A 20,247-nucleotide genomic window follows, 5' to 3' on the forward strand; every position below is an offset into this window, starting at 1 on the left:
ATATAAAATTTCAACTGTGTATATATATATATAAACATATATATATAAATGTATGTATCTATGAATCTATATTTAAAATAAATCTTTATGTTGATTGAGAGTTATGTTGAAATATTTAGTAAAAATTAAAAAAAAAGAGGAAAAATTCAATCAAACATAGAAAATTAAAGAAAAACAAATTCAAATTCAATTCGTAAATTGTCTCCCCCCCTTTTCTGGCAACACCCGCCCATGTTACATTTACATATATGATTTTTAAATAATTCCAAACTACATACATACCTACCTACACCCATACATACATACATACATATATTTCAATGCAAAATGTAATAATTAAAACAACATAACAACAACATATATTGAATAAAATTGTATTAATTTAAGCCCCTAGAACCCACACAAATTACCGAAAAACAATAAAACAAACAATGTATTTGGAATTCAATAAAAGAACATGTTAAAATATATATACAAATATATGTATATTCGTTTCGATTCATATGTATATATGTATTTTGGACCACAAAACTTTCAGCTTACAACTTAATGATTAGATTAAGTGCGAACAAATTGACAATGGCGGCAGTTTCTAATCTAAATATTGTAGAATGTGTTAAATGTTAAAAATAAATACAAAAATTACAATAGTCAGGAAGAAGCAAAAAACTAAAATCACATTGGTGCTAAAATGTATCCTATAATTACATAGAGATAGAGAGAAAGAGAGAGCATAGTAGACACTTCCCAGAGTGAGAGATAATATGAATCTTAGAGTTATCTGCGGACTCCCTGGTACTCGCCATTGGAGCGCCCTTTGCCAGGAAAACCACGAGCAAAGGGCGGTTTGGCATTGGTGGTCACATAATAGTTGCCTCGGGCTCTAAAAAGCAAAAAAATATTAATGTTTTATATGCCAGTTGTACTTGATTAGAACTTTTACTTACTTGTTTGAACAATGTTCACCCATTAGCACATACTCAGAATCCTTTGGCTCACACCAACCTATCAGGTATGTGAAGAGATTGGGACAGGGTCCAGCGTAAAAACCACGCGTTGAGGTTATCGATTCAATGAAATATGGCGTTACTTTTGTGTGATCGCAGGCCAAGGTTTCTGCAAAAGAAAGGCAAAGGCAACTATAAATAATGCTTTTTCAAAAACAAACTTGTATATATGATAAATTTTTCAATTATGAGCTAGTAAGTTCCAACTTATGATTTAGAATGTGGGGCAAGAGATCATGAAGGTCTTAATAAATGCAGCAAAAACAAAAATTAACTCAAGAATTAAGCTCGCCAAACCAATAATATACTGAAACACAGACTTTTTACTCTGACTTTGTATTGGCCAATGTCGTTTCCCATGTTCATTGAAATAAGTATTTCAATAATTGTTTTTAATATGTATATAGGTACACACATTGCTTCAAAGGTTAAAGCAAAAGGTAACTTTTGCAAACAAAAACAAAAACTAGTCAGGGTTGGCATGGGAGTCATTGCTCGATACTTTTGAAGATTATTAACAAACATACATAGTTGGTTGTATGACCCGATTTGGCGCAGTTTTTGTAGTTTGAATTTTTCTCTTTTATTATGTTAAACCATTCCAAGACTCGTGAGTTTCAACTTGGGTCAAATGAAGCGTCTTTAAGAGCTTTTTCGGCTCTGATCATTTGACACTGTTTTGTCTTTGAAATATCCCACTTAAAGGCAAATACTAAGTGTATCTAAATCTAGTTTCAAATCTCAGACATCTGATTGCATAATTCTGTTACAAGGCTCTTCAGTTACCATAAAATTTCGTTTCCTGTTTTCGTCTTGGCTAGGTAATCAGGTAAAACTATAATTTTTCCACTTTAAGCCAATTTTTCACAGACACGATGATCTTGGTCTACGATGAAATATAGCAAGTACATATATAAATACTAAATATTAAATTGAATCGCTTTACTTCCTGGACATTCCGTTGAACCTATGTTACTTTTGATTTAATTTCTATAAATTTTAGTTACCAGTTAGTTGTATTCAGCTATCGTATTCTTTTAATTCATACTTTATCCTCATATAAGTTTATCTCATTGTTAAAAACAAAAATTGTGGAAATCGTAACAAATCGTTCGCATTAAAAAAAGGAACTATTATTTCACAATTAATTATAACAAATATGTCAGTTTAAATCACAAATGTTTTTAGGCAATCTACAAACCGGATAACTTTATAATTACAGCTGAACAAAATGTCTCCTGCTTATTAATTTTCAAGAAATAGGATTTGAAATCAAATGAAAATCCGCTTAGCAAAGTGTGAATTAATCTGCTTTAGGATCTCTGTTCTTCTACTTACGAAATAGTGTGGCTGATCCCACACAAGCTGGCTGCCTTGTGCCACCGTTCACATAGAAGTCCGCATGGCCACTGGAATGCCATTGACCCAATATTCCGGCACCCGTGTGCATGACATCGACAAAATGCGCATCGCTGGAATCCAAGTCTCTGGAGTTGTTGGTGCCTGCATAGAAGAATATAGTTGGATCCAGAGCTGTGATTCTGCCCAGTCTACCCTCCTCTGGCTTTAGGTAGTTGGCCACCAATCCGGCTATGTGAGCACCCACACTGTAGCCAATGAAATGCAGATCATCTGGTTGAACACCACGCGGATGTCTGGCCAAATACTTGACCAGTTGTGATATGCAAAGACTGCCAAATCTGGGTGCCCATTCCATTTGACTTAGACAGGGTTCTTTCACAGCATCACTGTAATCCACAATTATGATATTATATTCGCCCACGCTGAAGTAAGCTTCTCGCAAATCGGGACTAGGACTCAACATGCGACCACCGCCAAAGCCATGGATAATGATTTTCGTTGGATGTCGTGGATTGAAATGTGTGTAGTATAATGCATTCGGATCCAAGACATTGAGGAATTCACCTTCCTCCTGTGTGCGACGCGTGTAGAGATAGAATTGTATCTTTGGATGGGGACATCGATAGGGCTTTTGTAGGCAAGATTCTGTTACATAGACCTGGGTTTGATTTTGTCCGGCTGCCACAGCAGCAGCCACAACTCCAGCATTTTGACCAGCTAAAGGAAAGAAAAGAAAAGAAATTTTGTAGTTTTTGTCTTTTGTTTTTAAATATATTTTAAAGTTGAGAAACAAGTTTGGTTTGTGGCTAGTATTAAGCTTAATTGCATAAGCCACTACTGGCGCCGACGACGACGACGACATTGAATACTTGCAATTTGGCACGCTGCAAATGTCATGCGATTGCATTTCTTGTTGCAGCAACTGCACATGCCGAAAACAACAACAAAACCAACAATTGCAACACAATTTGTGGGGCGAAAAAGTAAAAGTCCACAAGACCAAAAACCAAAAACGGAAGTGTGTTTCTACCGTCTCCGTCATCCGTTCCCCCATCTTCACCCCCACAATGACTGTGGTGTCTACTTCTATTGTAGTAGTTGTTGTTGTTGTTGTTATGATATAACGAGAGCCACGACTTTATATAGCCTCTTGTCAGCTTAATATATTCGTATGATTCACGAGGGTCATAAGGAAAACCCATATGTGATGGGACTCTTAAACAGTTTTATAGTTTTGTGGTTTGCTAACTCGGAGAAGGAACTAGTTAGTGGTGGTGAGGGTTAACGAGGTTTTCTAGTTAATTAGGTTTAAATTAGATGCCTACAGTTTGAACCACAACTCAGAAATTGAAGGGATGCAATTCACACAGTCATTCATTCATAGTCGATATCCACGATTGACCACAAATGGAACATTAGAGCGATATTTTTGGCAGTTCTAGAAACAAATACTAAGTATATAGTACCCATTTTATAGAAGAAACGACAAAATCTGTTTATTCTAAACTTTTTTTAAGTTAATTATGTAGATTATGAAGTGTTGTCCGAGATAAATATTAATAAATTTATTCGAAAGAAAAAAAATGTTTGTTTTCAAATCAATCGGAGTTTAGGTCCCAGGATAGTTTTGGGATTTAGTTTTCACCTAAGTCATAGGTGGTCATAGGATCATAGTTGTTAGTGCTTATAAAAGATAGTTAGGTTTGTATCCTAAGCTGATAATAAAAAAATAATAATATTTTCAATCAATATTTAAATTGAACTTGTAGCAATTTTAAAAAATTTGTGTTTTTTATGTGTTTCTATATGCAATTTCACTTCTTTAAAGGCAGACAAAACATTTATTTGATTTTAAATTGCATTCGTTTCGGAAAGTATAAAAATATAAAAAATAAGGAGGTACTTAAAAATTTTAAAAAATAAAATATTTTAAATATGTACAATATTAAATATTTAAGCACACAATCATTACGGCTCAGATGACCCACTCGTTTTTCATTTTTACTGAATATAATCGTTAATAGTTAAATAAATATATGCCAAAACTAATTATTGTCTACAAATATTTGGCCAATAACTTGGCCAAGAGTTCAAACAGAGTTGTTAAGTCGGAATCTTAATGTACAGAGTAAAACTTTTGATGTTGGGAACAGAAACATGAGAATTTTGCCATCGATTAACAGAGTTTAAATTTAATACAAGTTTTTGTGTCCACAGCTGTAGTAATTAATAACTTTTTTGACCAGAATATATTTCAGCTAGAACTAGTTCCATTCGGGCCAGTTTCAATGAGCATACCTCAAATAATTGTGTGTGAGTCGCTGGCAATGCACTTTGAATATTTATGGCCAAATTATATTGGACAAGTCAAAGTTTTTGAGAATCGGCCTTCAGTCTAACAAGGTGGCAATTGGGACACTTGTCTGTGCGGTTAACCGAAAGTAGATACTACCTGGTTAAGCAATCGCTCCGATAGTTGATCACATTTACCTTATATAGTGTGGCAACAACAGCAGCCAGATATAGATACAGATACAGATGCAGAGATATAAAATGCAATAAATAATTTTATACCATTGGCACAGTGAACAAACGAACGATATATCTATATAAAGTGGACATTTTTCTTGGCTCTGTAACAATTTCTCTTGGGCCGTCATAAATGGTTAGACAGATGAACAAATTGTTCAAATCATGCAACATGCAACAAGCCATTGTTTTACCCAACCACTGCGATCCCTCCCCGCTTCTCTTTTTGTTACCCGTTTTTCTATTTTTACTCCCACCTCCCCCAATCTTTCAATTAGCAATGGGCTGTGGCCGTGTCCATGCTTCAATTGCTACCAAGTTGGATACTTTTTTTTGCTTTTTGTTTTTGTGGCTTTTTGTTTGGTTTGCACAATCGCTTATCTCCTCTTCAACGTTTCGGCTTGTTGTAAAAAGTTATGTAAACCCAACATCAACTACTTACGCATGCCAATTGAATGTCGTTGCTCTGCTATAGTTTTGTTTTTGGGAAAATTTTCGGTTCATTTCGAAATGGTAGAAATCTACATAAAATCGAATCGAAATTGCAATTCAAGTTAGGCCGGAAAAGTCATCGAAATGGTAACAAAACAAAAAAAAAAAACCAAAAAATAAAGGTGAAAAACTTAAAAAGGAAACAGTCAAAATGCGGAAGAGTTTCCAGCTCATGCTCATCATTTTGGCCACTAAGTGAAAGAGTCTCGAATTGGGTTTTTTGGCTTGCTTTTTTTGTTTTTTTTTTTTTTTTGTTGAGGGGCTTTAAGGTTTTCATTTTTACTTTCATGCAAACTCTCTCAGTCAACTGACCATGATACTTGTGTGTTTGTTTTTACACACAAATTCGTGTTGAATGTGTTTGTTTGTTTATTATTTGCTTTTTCTAAGGTTTTTGTTTTGTTTTGTTTTGTTTTGTGGAAAACTGTTAGCACTGAGTCATGTCTATTTGGCTGATTATTAAGCGGCTATTGGCCAATTGGCTTAAAATCGAGATATTCAGTTTTGTGTGTCATGAGAAACTGTTATATAACTGGGTAATAACTAAATTAATGGCCAAATATTTGATGTGCTATAAATGTCAGCAGCTAACACTTTGTTATGCCAATAAATTAAGACTCTTATTAGAGGTTTAAAAGCAGATTGAAGGAGTCATTTAGTGCAAGTTGTAAAGTCAATCGAAATAATGTTTAAAAACTATTCATTAAATTTTGTTTTTGGGAAAGTGAGTCTATCTTTTTATAGTTTAAAAATGTCTTTTTCTGTCCTTTTGTCTTTATTTTTATCAATTCGAATAATTTGTTTTTAAGAAATGAAATATAAGTGATTGGATCCGATTGTTTTGAATTCTATTTCTAGGTACCAACTCTATTTGTAACTTACATTGGAAATTGTGACATTGTAAAAATCTTTTCATTTAAGCTAAATTAAATTCTTCAGTTTAAAAGGTAAAGCAAGTTCTTTTTGATGGGTAGACAATTTAAAACTAATCTCAAAGACCTTTAAACTTTACAGAAAATGTTTAAAATCTTTCAATCTACATGAGGTTACTACAATTCTTAGGAATTATATTTCAAATAACATTTTGTGTCTCTTTTGAATGTTAAAAACTTTACATTCAATTTAATTTATAACATAAAGTTTTGCCTTCATAATTTAACCCTCAAAATCCATATAAATACTTGACTTTGCCCTTTACAATGCCATTGCCTATGACTGTCTGAACGCCCTCGTCTCCGGTCCTGTCCCTGTCCCTATTTCTAAAGATTAAAGCTCTTTCGGCAATGACACGCACTTTTGCCCAACTGCATACGCCCCATTAGCCAGTTGCCAGCCCCCACCAAATGAAACTATAATTTTGCTACATTGCTGATGACACCTTTCGGCTAATCAAGTTAACAATGTTGAGACGGTAATTATTGCAAAATCAAAGAGAGTCAAGAAATCTGAGGGGAAAAGAAAACAAGCAACAAGGCAAGAGTGTCAAGGGTGGGCAAGGGCAATGAGCATTATGAGGCCCCCATAAAAATTGAAATATCTGTATAAAATATGAGTAATTAAGCACTTAATGCAGTTCAGCGGTAGCTTAGCCAATTAATTAACTGGGTTAGCAATGGCAACGGCCACAAGCACAACTGTAATAATTACAAAATGTCAATGACAAAGCGAAACTTTGCAAAAGATACAAGCAACAATATGCATATGTATGGGTTTGCTTGTATATTATTGTTATTGGATGAGCCAAAAAATATGCATAAAAAAACACACACACAAAAAAAGAAATCTAATAGCTTGAATTTATATCGTGTTGATACGAACTTTTATGCCCTTAAAGTAACATTTATTTTCCTTATTTAATAATATGTTTAAAATATTCATTTATTTATGGATTCCACTTTTGTACTAAGAGTCGTGTGTATTAAGCTAATACTCGATTAATTTATGAATTATTACTTTAATTTTTGTTAGTTTTACATTTTGGAAAATAAGTAAAGACCAAATTACACTCCAAGTCTTGGACATATAAGATTCTAAAGGCGCCTTATAACTCTTTAAGATTGCTTGTTATCTTCCTTTAACATCTTTAAAGAAACAATTAAATTTGTCTAAAATTGTTGTTATATTTATTTAAAGACTTGAAGAAGCAATCAAGCTTCTCTTATTGCCAATTTATTTGGTTAAATAATTATAAAAAGAAATCTTTACATACTTTAAAAGTTAAATTGAATCAATGAGAATTCTGAAGGATCTTTGATAAACTTTTTTTTAGCAATTAAGATAAAAAATAAACTATAGAGGTTTCGGATTTGCTTGGTAACTTTAATGATGAGAGTGCAGCAATAACTGCACAAAGATCAGACTAAGTGGAATTGCCTCTTCCCAAAACCCATATACCCTTCATTTGCAGAGTATAAAAGGCGAATCACAAAGAGAAAAAAAGACAAAACAATACAAATATGGCCCATAAGTGGCTGATTTTTGATTTGTTCAAGTGACTATTGAAAACATTTGTCCACTGGCAAATCGTCTAAAGTCTCATCTGCATCTCTCACTTAGGCAAGGTCGAATTTGGTTGGAGAAAACATTGTGCAACATCGTAAAAATTGGGGAAAAATTTATGTAGACGCAAATTTAAAATGTCAACAGTAAGAGCCGCGCCTCAGTTACAACAAAAGTGACAACCACAACAACAACAAAAGTAAAACAGCAGAAGCAGCCGCAGCAATAACAATAACTGAAATTCCCAAAAGAAAGGCAAAAAATATGAGTGAAAAAAAGATAATATAAGTCATTCAAGCATGGCCAAAAAAAATAAAACGAAAAAACTAAAAAGGTGCCAACCGGCCAGGGCGAAAGTAAAAGTTTAACTACAACAACAATTTTGGTTTCTTGTATTGGGGTATTTTTTTAGCACAACTTCAACCAGAAATACAAACCGGCAAAATCGCAGTAAAACCAGAGTAAAATGCTTAATCCGAGTACGTGCAGCTGGGTTAACATTGTTTCACTTTAATTTGTTGGTAATGCCAACAATTTTTTCTTTATTATTATTTTTTTTTTGTTATTTAATTTCGATTGTATAACTTAGAAATTTGAAAATATTTCAGTTCACTTTGGGTCAAGGTCTGAGTTGTTGTTTCTCTTGCAAGTATTCAATATATTCGATGGTTAGATACCAGCTTAAGAGCTGGTCATTGGACTCGATTTCGGTGTTTAATGCACAACAACAACAAGTTGATAATGTACAAGTAGTCGCGGCATAATTCCGGCTGTACACTGTATCAACACGACAAGCGAGAGAAAAACGAAAAAAAAACAACTGATACAATTTCAATAGATATATATGTAATTAAATTTTATTATTTTTTTTTTTATTGTATTGGGAAGCACGCGCCGCATTGAGGAAGTGATAAGTGCGTGGATTGTAAGCGTTGTGATGGCTTAAAACGCTGGCAAGCAACTGAATTCGTTCGAGTTTGTGTCTTAAGTCTTTCGTTTTCTTTCTCAAAAATTTTATAAAAAAGCTCACTCTCCCTCTTTTTGGCAATTTCGCTCTCGCTCTCACTCGTTCTCTGTCTCTCACTCTTTGGGTAAAAAAGCTTTTGTTTAAGGTTTCTATTATTATTCGACTATATCCATTTCTATATCCACAAGTGGACCCTTGGCAAAGGGTGATTTTTCATGAGTTATAAGAAAATAGGAACCAGAAGCCCTGAAAAATAAATAAAAAGAGGAATATAAATATGAGTTAGTATAATTTAGGAGTATTTAAAGATCTTTTCACAGACGTCTCACTAAAATTTTATGAATTTGTATTCCTACTTCTTCTGTAATCAGTAATTTATATTTGGCAATAAAAATTAAGGCAAGTTAAGTATCTCCATTAAAACTTAATCTTCTATCGTAGCAAATTTTTGAAAATATTTAATACTTCATTGGGTTTGTTAGTCTGAATAGGTCTATATTCATTGTGACTTTAAAACTGTTAACCAAAATATAAAACTGTTCTTGTTAAATATTCTAAATCGCTATGAACTTGAAGAATTAGAAAATTAGGCAAAATTTGGTTATTTCTTTATATTCGAGTTTGAAATAAATGTCAAATTGGTTGTTACTTGAGTAATTGAGTAACAAGTTTTTTACTCTTACAAAGGCAACTAATCTTTTTCTTCAGTCTTTCAGTTTTACTTTCAATCAATTCTTCTAGTAATAGCTTTAAACTAATCTGATTCCTGTCTTAATAATATATTCTGTCTCTTATTTATAGTGTCATACTTCTCTGAGACAAAGTAGCCCATTTGCATGTTGGGCATATTGGTATAGTGATTGCAACGCTGTGTAAAGAAGTCAAACCATCCGCCGCATTGTTGGGCCCAGAAACCGCGTTCGGTCATTATGGATTCGCCATAGTATATGGCCGAACGGTAATGATTGCAATTGTAGAAGCGCCACTGAGTTACGTATGAGCAGCCGCGTTGATTGAATTGATCCAAATTGGGATAGAAATCGGCATGACCCATTGGCGGCAGCAGGGAGAAGAAAAAAGGATCAGTATGAATGATATCCACAAAGTCGGCATCACTGCGATCGAGCTTATGTTCGTCTGAGCTGAACATGAAACCAGGACCAGCTGGATCTAGGCCGGTGATTCGCGGCAATGGTTCATTCACATAGTTGGCAGTCATGCCGGCTACCTGGGCTCCCAGGCTAAAGCCAATCAAGTGAATGTCGCTACGTTTATATATGCCCTTTGTCCATAGATTATTAATCAGTTGACCCAGACACTTGGACACAATGGGAGCATTTTGCACAGCCCAAGGATAATAGCAGGGAAAACGCACCAGCTGACCGTAGTCTACGGAAATGACATGAACCGGTTGACTCTGCAGCAGAATATCACGCACTTCCAGATTAGGTGTAAGACTCCGATTACCAATGAATCCATGTATGAGGATCTTGAGCGGTAAGCGGGGCTCGAAGATCTCCGGCAAGGGATTAACTGGATCCACTTGGATGGGCTGATCGCGAGATTGACTAAACAGAGATGTTAAGCCTAAGCCTACATGTGGCCACATCACTTGATCTTACTTACTTGGTGTAAAGCCAAAAGGTAATATGCGGATTGGGACACCTTTGCTCGGCAAAAATGCATAAATCAGGCAACAAGCCACGCAATTCCGGTTCGGCTCTAACAAATCCCCGTATTACTACCGAGATCAGGAGTAAAATTATTAAATTTATCATCCGATATTCGCACATTGCAAAAGTCTAAATGGTTTTGCTCTATGAATCTAACGCAAATTCTATTAAATTCGTTTGGCATGACAATGAAAATCGCATGGAAAAAGGGGGACCCATATGAAACGAAGTGATAAGCAGAAGTCAAGGTTCATCGGGGATGGTTTTACAGTGGGTCAAGGTCAGACAATATAACTTCCAGCATTGCATACGGGCTTAGAGCTTTGATATTAGAAGTTGACATTGAAATGTTGACGATGAACTTGTACAGCAAAATGGACGCAAAAAATATATAAACTAGAATTTTTTAGAGTTTAGTTTTCAACAAAAAAAATTTAGCAAAAATTTCTATCTTCTATTTTAGACGTAAGCCTGAAGAGAAGCTCAGATGGGCATTATTGAGAATATAATTTAGTGCTTAAGAAGTAAAAATTATAGGATGATAATAAATTAAAATTATTAACAATTCTTTCGTTTTTGCCACTTTGTCATCTGTGCAATAAAATGTTTTATTTTCGTATGAAAAAACAATATTTTTTTTAAAGTTAAAGGACGAATTAAGTCGAAAGTATTTTTCATTTTAATCGATTATAAAAAAGGAATTTAATAAATATATAATGATTGTAATTAGGAATATTACTTTTATTATTTATATTTTTGGCAAGAATATGCAAATGATAAATTATATTTAAATATTTACTAACTTTTTAATAAAAATTAACTTAATTTCTAAAGTCAATGACAAATGTAAAGTAAGTATTTAGCTATTAAAGTAATTCATCTTCGTAAGTTTCATCCAAAAACAGTTTTTTCTCCAGCTCAATGTCATTTTCACTTAAATCAACTATTTTATCCTCCACCTCCGGCTCGAAATCATGATCGATTTCATTGTGGACCGCGCTTAACTTAAACTTGGCCAAAAATTTACTATTATCGACATCTTCAGTTTTACCCAAGGCGTAGGGACTTTTAGAATCGGTTTTTAGGAAATATGAGCCTTGTATTCCTTTTTCAACATGATAGCCCATCTGAGCTTGAGAACCTTGCGTGGGGCACAAGCCAATGAGATAAATCAACCAGCTGGAACAGCGACGTCCCCAGAAACCTTTGGTGGAATTGATTGATTCCGCATAGTAGATGGGAGCACGTTCATGATTGCAACTTGATGGATCACTGGGATTGTCCTCCATACAACCGGGTTGAGTTAGTCCCAAGTTAGGATAGAAGTCGACATGGCCCATGGAACGCAACATGCCGCGAGCAAAAACATCGGTATGAATGACATCCACAAATTCGGCATCTTCAGCATCCAAGCGTCTTGAATTGCTGCCAGTTATGAATAATGGTTTAGCTGGATCTAAGCCAGTAATGTGTTTTTAGTTTCCTTCTCACATAATTTGCCGTCTGGCCAGCCACTTGGGATCCAAGACTGAAGCCTATGATGTGAATCTGGCTATTCTCGACTATACCCTGATCAACCAAATTGTTAATAAGCTGAGCCAAACATTGGCTAACCAATGGAGCATTTCTCACAGCCTGTACATAGCATGGATACCGAACCAGAGGACCATAATCAATGGAAATTACATAAACATCTTCATTATCCAGTAAAACTGGACGTATATATGAGCTGGGAGCAAAGTCTCTGTATCCAGTATATCCATGTACAAGAATTTTCAGTGGACGTGTTGGCTTAAAGTGCCATGGATTCAATTCTAGCGGATTAAGCAGAATAGGTTTGTCCGCTGTTTCTCTACAAGTTAAAGCAAATAAGTTAATGCCACGATCAATGAAATTATCAACTTACTTCGAGTAGAGCCAAAAGGTTACATTCTCATTGGGACAATTTGTATTATTAACCACAAAGCATGCAGGATCAAATAAACCGACAATAGGATTGGCATCTGTAAAGTAATAAAACACTACTCCAAAGATTTTAATTTTTCTGTAGTTTATAATTAGAACTTTGTTTTTAGCTTACCCGTCAATGATAGAAATAAAATTAGCTTCATCGCAACTCGAACTTCTTTTCGAAACTGTGAGCTACACAGTAAAGTGACTTCTATTTAAGGTAACTCCTTATCACATGCTCTAATCTAATTAAGGCTTAGAGCTTCAAATGCCACGACATATATACATACATATGTAAGCACCCACACACACACACCCCCTACGTTGCTAATTTCATTTCGCTATGGTGTCAAAAAAAGAGAACGAATGTTGTCGATATCGAAGTGGATTATATTGAAAGTGAAAACACAAAGATTGAATTAAGATGTTTTACAGCCATCATCGTGTTGGAAGTAAAATACATTTTTAAAGCTAATCTCAGTTTTAAATATCGTGTGTCTCGATTCAATCCATTTTGCACTACTTTAAAAATATAATTATGCTAAGTTTAAATATCCGTTAGAAGCAGATGGCGCTTGAGAGCCATGTTAACAGCGCCAGAATTCAAATTTTAACTGTTGACAGTGAAAAAAAAAGTATTCGTACAATCTTCAAAATCAAAACCAAAGATTTTCTTCAGGGGCTATAAGTTGAGTGCATATAATTCAGCATCTCAAGAGTAAATGCATATTTTACTTATGTACATAATTATGTGTGATCTGGCAATCTTAAATACTTTTCAATTCATGTTCTTGTTCTATTTGTAAAAGTGTTATTATTATTTATTTATTTACTTTAGCACTCCGCTTACAAAAATATTTAGAAAAAAAGAGGTATATTTGGGAAGATTGTTATTTAAAAACTAATAGGGAGCCTCCATCCAAAGAACAATTTAGACAAAAGTCCATAATAAATATTATGATAAACCACAGCACTTATCTTAACTTAGACATTGATATTAATTTCACAAGTAATTAAATTAATCGACATTACAGTCGCAAGTAGTAAAATAAATATCAGAACATACAAATTTCCTTAGGCTTTAACATATATCAAAGTTAGGCATTGGTACCATCTGATTCAATTGATTGTCGTTTACGTTATAGTACGATCTATTTTTATTATCCCAAAGACCTGGAACTTGGGCAAAATCGTCATCGAAAATATAGATTTTGGGAATATTGAATACATCATCCACAGATTTATAGGAAGTCTCCACATCCTTAAATAGGTGGTGAAATAGGTCGTCACTTTGAAGCTGATTGTCGGCCCATTGCTCGGCAATGCGTTTAGTACACTTTGATAAGCACTTGGGATGGTCCTGGTAGTCAAACAAAAAGTCCTTATTGCTATCCTTTGAAGTTGTGGCAACTGCTGGAGTCTTGAACACCTTCCTATCTGTGAAACCACTGCAATTGGTTTGGGTGACTTTTAGTGGAGTTGCTGTCAGGTGCTTTTGGTGAATCACATTGTCAATTTTGCTTAGGACACTCTTTTTGCAGACTGTTTCGGATTTCCATTTTGCATGGTAATCCGTTTCTTTGCTGACATGGCCGGCAGTCCAACCCCAATGTTTTCATTGTCCACCCAAATGTTGGCCATTGAAATTTATTATTATTCAAAGTTGCAAAACATATGCGACCAAAGCAACGATGCAATCTGAGTTTCTTCACGATTTAATGCAAGTGCGGAAATTAAACAGTACCACTTTTATTATATTTAAATACAATGATTATTTTGGTGGCAAAGGCCTACTTGACTCCTGTATAGTTTAGTGTTGGATAACGTCGATTCGAAGAAAATGCTAGGTTTGAAAGTAGGTGTTGGAAACTATTGGCGCTAATCATCGATATACACCGATAACACTATCGATATATATTCACAAAATCTAGTATTTTTTCTTAGAATCACTAACGAATTGTAAACAGTAAACAGAACACCATCAATTGCATACTTACATAATGTCAAAAAATTGCATTTTTCAGCAATTACAGCAAATTTTTAAGCAAGCGGTGGAAGCTGTTCATCCGGAAAAGATTTTTGCAAACTTCAACAACTTTGATTTACGGCCGAACAATGGAGTAAGTTGAGTACGGCACTTTGTAAACAAAAACGTTTAATTGCGTCTTTGCCGGTCACAGTGTTCAAAAAATATATGATTTGTGACCGTTATTTTGAAATTTTAGGCAATCAAACTGAACGGCGAGCTAGTTGATATAACTGACAAGCGATGCCACATAGTTGGCTTTGGAAAAGCTGTGCTAGGCATGGCCAACAAAGTGCATCAAGACTTGGGTAACTCCTCCTCTGGTGGAGTATTGAGTGTGCCGGTAAATACACTGAAACACTTCCAACACCCTCTGGACGATGATAAGCTAACGATCTATGAAGGAGCACCAAATAATCTACCCGATGGGGTAGCCTTAAAGGCAGCCAAATTGATTAAAGATTTGTCCCTGAGTATGACAGCGAATGATGTGCTCTTCGTGTTTATTTCTGGAGGCGGTTCTGCCCTATTACCTCTACCTAGGTCACCTTTGTCTCTGGAGGACAAAAGGGTAATAGCTGATAAGCTGATGAAACGTGGAGCAAGTATACAAGAACTAAATACCGTACGCATAGCCTGCTCCGATATCAAGGGAGGGCGCCTGGCCAAAGCAGCTGGCAATGCGGGACTTTTGGTTACCTTTGTGCTCAGTGACATTATCGGAGATCCTCTAGAGCTAATTGCTTGTGGTCCAACCATACAACCGCAGCTCAAGTCAGGCGAAGCCAACGCCGCTGATATTTTGAAGCGTTATCAAGTGTGGGAAGAACTTTCCGTGGAAAAGCAGAAGGTTTTTCAATTGGATGATAAACCAACGGAAGATGTCTTGCCTTTGCAACAAAATAAAGTTTTTGTTGTAGGCAATAATGGCATAGCAACCTCTGCAGCCAGACAAATGTCCCAGGAGCTGGGTTATGTGTCCTTTGTCCTCTCATCCACCATAGATGGTGATGTGAATGAGGTGGCTCAGGATTATCAGCTCCTGTTGCAGAGCATACAACAATACAAACAGAAAGTAATTACAGAAATCCAGCTAAGACAACGATTTTCCTTTAACCAGGCCTTCTTTGAGGGATTTAAAAATTCTTTGGAACAACACATCGCCACCAAAAAGCCACTGTTCCTTATAGCTGGTGGCGAACCTGTGATAAAGGTAAAAAAAAAAACATTCTACTGGATAAATTAGTGTTTGTATTAACTTCTATTGAACTTTTAAGGTTTGTGGCAATGGCTTGGGTGGTCGTAACCAGCATTTAGCCTTGCTTATGTCTCGTATCCTTCACTCTGATCAACTGTTAAAGGAATGCACCTTTCTAAGTGCCGGCACAGACGGCATTGATGGCCCCACAGACGCAGCTGGAGCTGTGGCCCATAGTTCAGTGATTGACACATATCTAAACCAATCCCAGACCACAGATGATATAGACAAAATCATTGCCAATTGTGATAGCTACAATTTCTTTAAGAATCTTTCGAATGGCGATTTTCATGTTATTACAGGTCATACGGGAACCAATGTAATGGACTTGCATTTCCTAGTCATACCCTAAAACCAAAAAAGACAATAGCTGCAAATTAACTAGAGTAATTTGTTAATGGTTCTGAGAATAGCTTGAGCTATGATCTTGAACCTCTCGCAATCAACCGCAACTATGTCATAATTTCAATTGAATTTTTACGATTTTCCTGTTTGCTATGAACATATTTTGTTTTACGACTTTTTTCATTAGCATTTGTTGGTTTTTTTCTTTTTTTGTTTTTGTTTTAAATACTTTTTTAACATTTCCTAACGATTCCAATAATTTAGTAAACTTAATGTGACAGCATAAAATGGCAATTAGTTTTGCCCATGCCATGTCTACGGCAAAGCATTCCAATTCATTCTCTTGTTATGAAATCAGCAATAATTATATTGTCTGTGTGCCTTGACTCATGTGATAAATCAATTTTTTCCTACATATGAATATACTTTTAATATGTACATATATGCGATCTATTCATAAATATGTTTAAGTAATTTTCATCTCTTTTGTTTCTGCGTCTCATAAAAAATGAAAGACAAAACAAAAACAGTAGCAAGCACCAGCAGTAGCAACAACAACAATAGCCAGCAATAATTGCAATTAAAAATGTAAATTTATTTTATTTAGTTTTATTTTTTAGCAACGCGCGCCCAGTTGCAATTTTTACACTTTGCCTGCATAGTTTTTCTAATTGCAGCTTGTTTTGCATTGCCCTCAGATCCCCTTATCCCTTTCATCTTATTGTTTTGTTGATGTTGTTGTTGTTGCTGATACTTTAATTATTTGTTGCCGCGCATTTGGCACAATTATTAAATAATCTGATTCGTCTGTGCTATTTTCGCTTGATTAGGTTTTCCTACAAGCTTATAGCCTATATATATGTACTCATACATATTATAGAATCTATAATAACAAAAGTTGACTAAGTCAGCTTTCTGGGGAAAACGATGCATCAGAAAATTAAGTTGATAAATGGTTTAGTTATTCTAAAGAATTTAATCTCCGTTTTTCGTTTCTTTTTTTGTGTAAACTTTGCCTTAATATCCATATCAGCTTTAGGCGAAAACTAATGATCCTTTAGAAGATTCATAACATGGGGTTATTTTAAGATTAATTGAAATATTCAATGATATACATTAAGCTTAATAAATTTTTATATACTGTGTTAGAGTAGTTCAATTTAAGTGTTAAACTTTTTATAGGTTTTTTAAACTAAAAATTAAAAGATTTTAATAAAATAATTTGTAAATTCTTAAGTCAAAACAACTTGAATTGTTTATACACTCCTTTATTAACTAGAGCAGGAGTTTTTTTAATTTTTTGATAGTTTTATCAAGACATTTCACCAATTTTGCATATTTTTGGATTGTGTGAGGAAATCTATATATATTACACATATTACATTATTTTAATTAAAGTGACTAACCATCAATTAAAGTCGTTTTCTGCCCACCACTTTGCCGAGGGGCTGGAGCCTACGCCAAGATCTCTGAGTGGCGATTGGAAGCATTTCCGCTTCCGTTTTCTTGTGGATTGCTGCTGCTATTGCTGTTTCTTCTGTTCTGTGTGCCATCAGCTTCTATATTTAACACTTATTAACCATAACCACCTCCCCTCTGCATAAAGAAAGCTATGGAATGTCGCGTCAATTTGTCTGCCTGTGCGTTTTGGCTTGGCAACCAACACAAGAACAACAATCTCAGTGACTACAACACTGGAAGCTGGTGGCAGCTGAAGCAGATGCGGCCATTGAGTGCAAGTGTCGCGTTGATTTATTAATTAAGCATTGGAGCGAGACAACAGCGACAGAGACAGAGACAGAGAGACGGGACGAGATGGCATGGGACGAATGATGGAGATGGAGACGGCCTCCAGAATTACGCGTGGCAACGGCAACAGATCTTGCTGACGATGCTAATGAAGTACTCGCTATGGAACATTTTTAATTAACAATCTCCGATTCGATCGTGATCTCGATTTTTGTGTATAGAAAATGTTGCCTAGATCTGCATGTGTGCGTGTGTGTGTGTGCGCATGTGTTGACTTATGACATCACACCCAATAAAGAGTAGGAGCAGCAGCAGCAGCAGACAAACTGACGACTTCTCATCAAACAGGCGAACCGACATTACGTATACGCAATATTGACAATTAAGCATTGCTTTTTGTTTCTTGATGTTTTTTTTTACTCTCTACATAGCATATGTACATATGTGCACTATACTATATATAGTTTTTTGTGCTTAATTTGTCTAGACAATGCCAAAGTTCATCTACATACATAAATATCATATAGACAAAGTTCAATTAACGCTTCAGTCATTTGTTTTAGTTGAGAGCAAGCAAACAATAAGATAAAGAAATGAGAGAAAACGAATATAATTTGCATATTACTTGGAAACTAAATGTGAATCACCATCAATCACCAAATTGGAATGTCTTAATTTGAAGCATATGTCTTAAGTACTTCAGACTTTGAGGGGGTGGAAAGTGGTTTGATTTTCGGTAGTACATATCCCCATTTTAATTTTCTTGGCTTTTCTGATGGGGGACTAAAAAAGTTCAGTGAACTTTCTTTCAAGAAATACAACGACCTTAACATTTAATACAGGGTGTTGTCCTTAATGGTTAAATATTAAATGCAGTGAAATTATAAACAGTAGAAAGCTTAATTCGCCTTAACTTTTCTTGACTCAGTGCCGGATTAAGCCAGCGCTTCTACATATAAGTTTTCGGGGAGTTTGAGTTTAATGATCACTTTCCAATGTGACTGTTAGAGCATGATTGAGAAGGGGTCATATACGATTGGCAAAGAAAATGTTTTCTTTTTTTTTCAAAATTTAAAAAAGATTGTATTAAATCGCAATTTAACACATTTAGTTTAAAATGACTTAATAATTTGACATATATGTTCATATATGATGTATATTTTGCTGTTGGTTCTTCTGCTGGAGCCTGTTGCTGATGTGCTTTTTGTTTAGTACTCTTTATTTTTATCCAGATTGAAAGACTTTATTTTAACTTCGAAATGAAGACTTCAATTTTTCAAATATTCCAAAAATTGCCTAAATTAGAGCTTCATGAAAGAAAGGTTTAATGGAATCCTTTTCTGATCATTGATGTTTTTTGTCTAGCTTTAACAGATACGTTGATAAGTACCGTGATTTAAAATTAAATTAAAATTTAAAACTTGGCAAGCTTACAAATATGCAAAGTTAGTTGATCGTTGTCTACGAATCTTTTCAGTGATAAAAAATCAGTCCTTTAACATTGTTGGTTTAAACTTAATTAGTGATTGTGGTCATACTTTATAACTAAAAGTAAGACACTACTTTTATGCCCTAATTTATTCAAATTCCTTGTTCAATATATAATTGGCCTTATCCATGTAAAAGATATCATATGTAGTTCGTTCAGAAAAATTACATTACTGAAATATAAGATTAACATCTTCCACAAAAATGCTTAAAGTTTTTGGGGACGAACTTTAGCAAAAAGGATTCATTTAGTTCAAGGTGTAAATCTTTCAATATAAAGACAAAAATTCTAAATGGAACTATTGCTCAGAAATGGGTAAGAGATCTTTATAAACATTTTTAATAATTGCAAAGGTGTAAATTCAAGGTATGCACTTTGGAAGCATTTATATTTCGACACACACACAGACACTATTTATAAATGAAAATAAACTTAATGAAAATCCATAAAACAAAATGTGATCATTCATCATCTGCTCTTGTGATTAACCCCAAAAAGTCAGCTTAATGTCAATCTATTTTGTACTAAGTTGAGCTTGAGGCTATTAATGCATTACAAATGGGTGCGGCAGACCACAACAGCAATACCAAGAGCAATTGCAGCAGCAACATGCTGGGGACATGACCACAGACGCTGCGGTGCCATTGACCAAATGTGAGACTGAGATTGAAGGAGGGCCCCCGGGCCCCAAAAGCAAGCAAGCAAGTAACCAAGTGACGACGATCGACCTCAAGTGTAAGGCAACAATCGAGTTGCTGCTACGCTTGGCCGCAAAACAAAAAGCACATCAGCAACAGGCTCCAGCAGAAGCACCAACAGCAACACCAACAGCAGCAAAAGCAGAAGCAGTTCAAGTTTACTCCAGAGGCTGAGGAATTCCTTGCCGCTGAAATAATTAAGC

The 20,247-nt window shown here is 35.0% G+C and overlaps 4 protein-coding genes across 4 annotated transcripts; 1 reads left to right on the forward strand and 3 right to left on the reverse strand.

Annotated features, from left to right (window-relative positions):
• Positions 1-777: 777 nt before the first annotated feature.
• LOC137575649 (inactive pancreatic lipase-related protein 1-like) lies at positions 778-8,417 on the reverse strand. Its single transcript, XM_068288286.1, has 4 exons — positions 8,327-8,417; positions 2,346-3,086; positions 948-1,116; positions 778-883 (listed from the first exon to the last, which is right to left on the reverse strand). Exons 1-4 carry the CDS (start codon positions 8,388-8,390, stop codon positions 778-780), a joined length of 1,080 nt encoding a protein of 359 aa, XP_068144387.1. The 5' UTR covers positions 8,391-8,417.
• Positions 8,418-9,011: 594 nt separating this feature from the next.
• Positions 9,012-10,649, reverse strand: LOC137575646 (inactive pancreatic lipase-related protein 1-like). Its single transcript, XM_068288281.1, has 3 exons — positions 10,483-10,649; positions 9,666-10,424; positions 9,012-9,102 (listed from the first exon to the last, which is right to left on the reverse strand). Exons 1-3 carry the CDS (start codon positions 10,647-10,649, stop codon positions 9,012-9,014), a joined length of 1,017 nt encoding a protein of 338 aa, XP_068144382.1.
• Positions 10,650-11,395: 746 nt separating this feature from the next.
• LOC137575650 (pancreatic triacylglycerol lipase-like) lies at positions 11,396-14,120 on the reverse strand. Its single transcript, XM_068288287.1, is given in 5 exon segments — positions 11,396-12,004; positions 12,006-12,381; positions 12,436-12,532; positions 13,653-13,927; positions 14,023-14,120. Coding segments are annotated over 5 exon segments (1,455 nt in total).
• A 325-nt stretch (positions 14,121-14,445) lies between these two features.
• LOC137575648 (glycerate kinase-like) lies at positions 14,446-17,354 on the forward strand. Its single transcript, XM_068288285.1, has 3 exons — positions 14,446-14,599; positions 14,705-15,718; positions 15,783-17,354. The coding sequence occupies exons 1-3, from the start codon at positions 14,480-14,482 to the stop codon at positions 16,113-16,115; spliced, it is 1,467 nt and encodes a 488-aa protein (XP_068144386.1). The 5' UTR covers positions 14,446-14,479; the 3' UTR covers positions 16,116-17,354.
• Positions 17,355-20,247: the final 2,893 nt, after the last annotated feature.

The sequence above is a fragment of the Drosophila tropicalis genome, unplaced genomic scaffold (assembly GCF_018151085.1).
Source record: "Drosophila tropicalis isolate 14030-0801.00 unplaced genomic scaffold, ASM1815108v1 contig_586, whole genome shotgun sequence".
Taxonomy (NCBI): Eukaryota; Metazoa; Arthropoda; class Insecta; order Diptera; family Drosophilidae; genus Drosophila; species Drosophila tropicalis.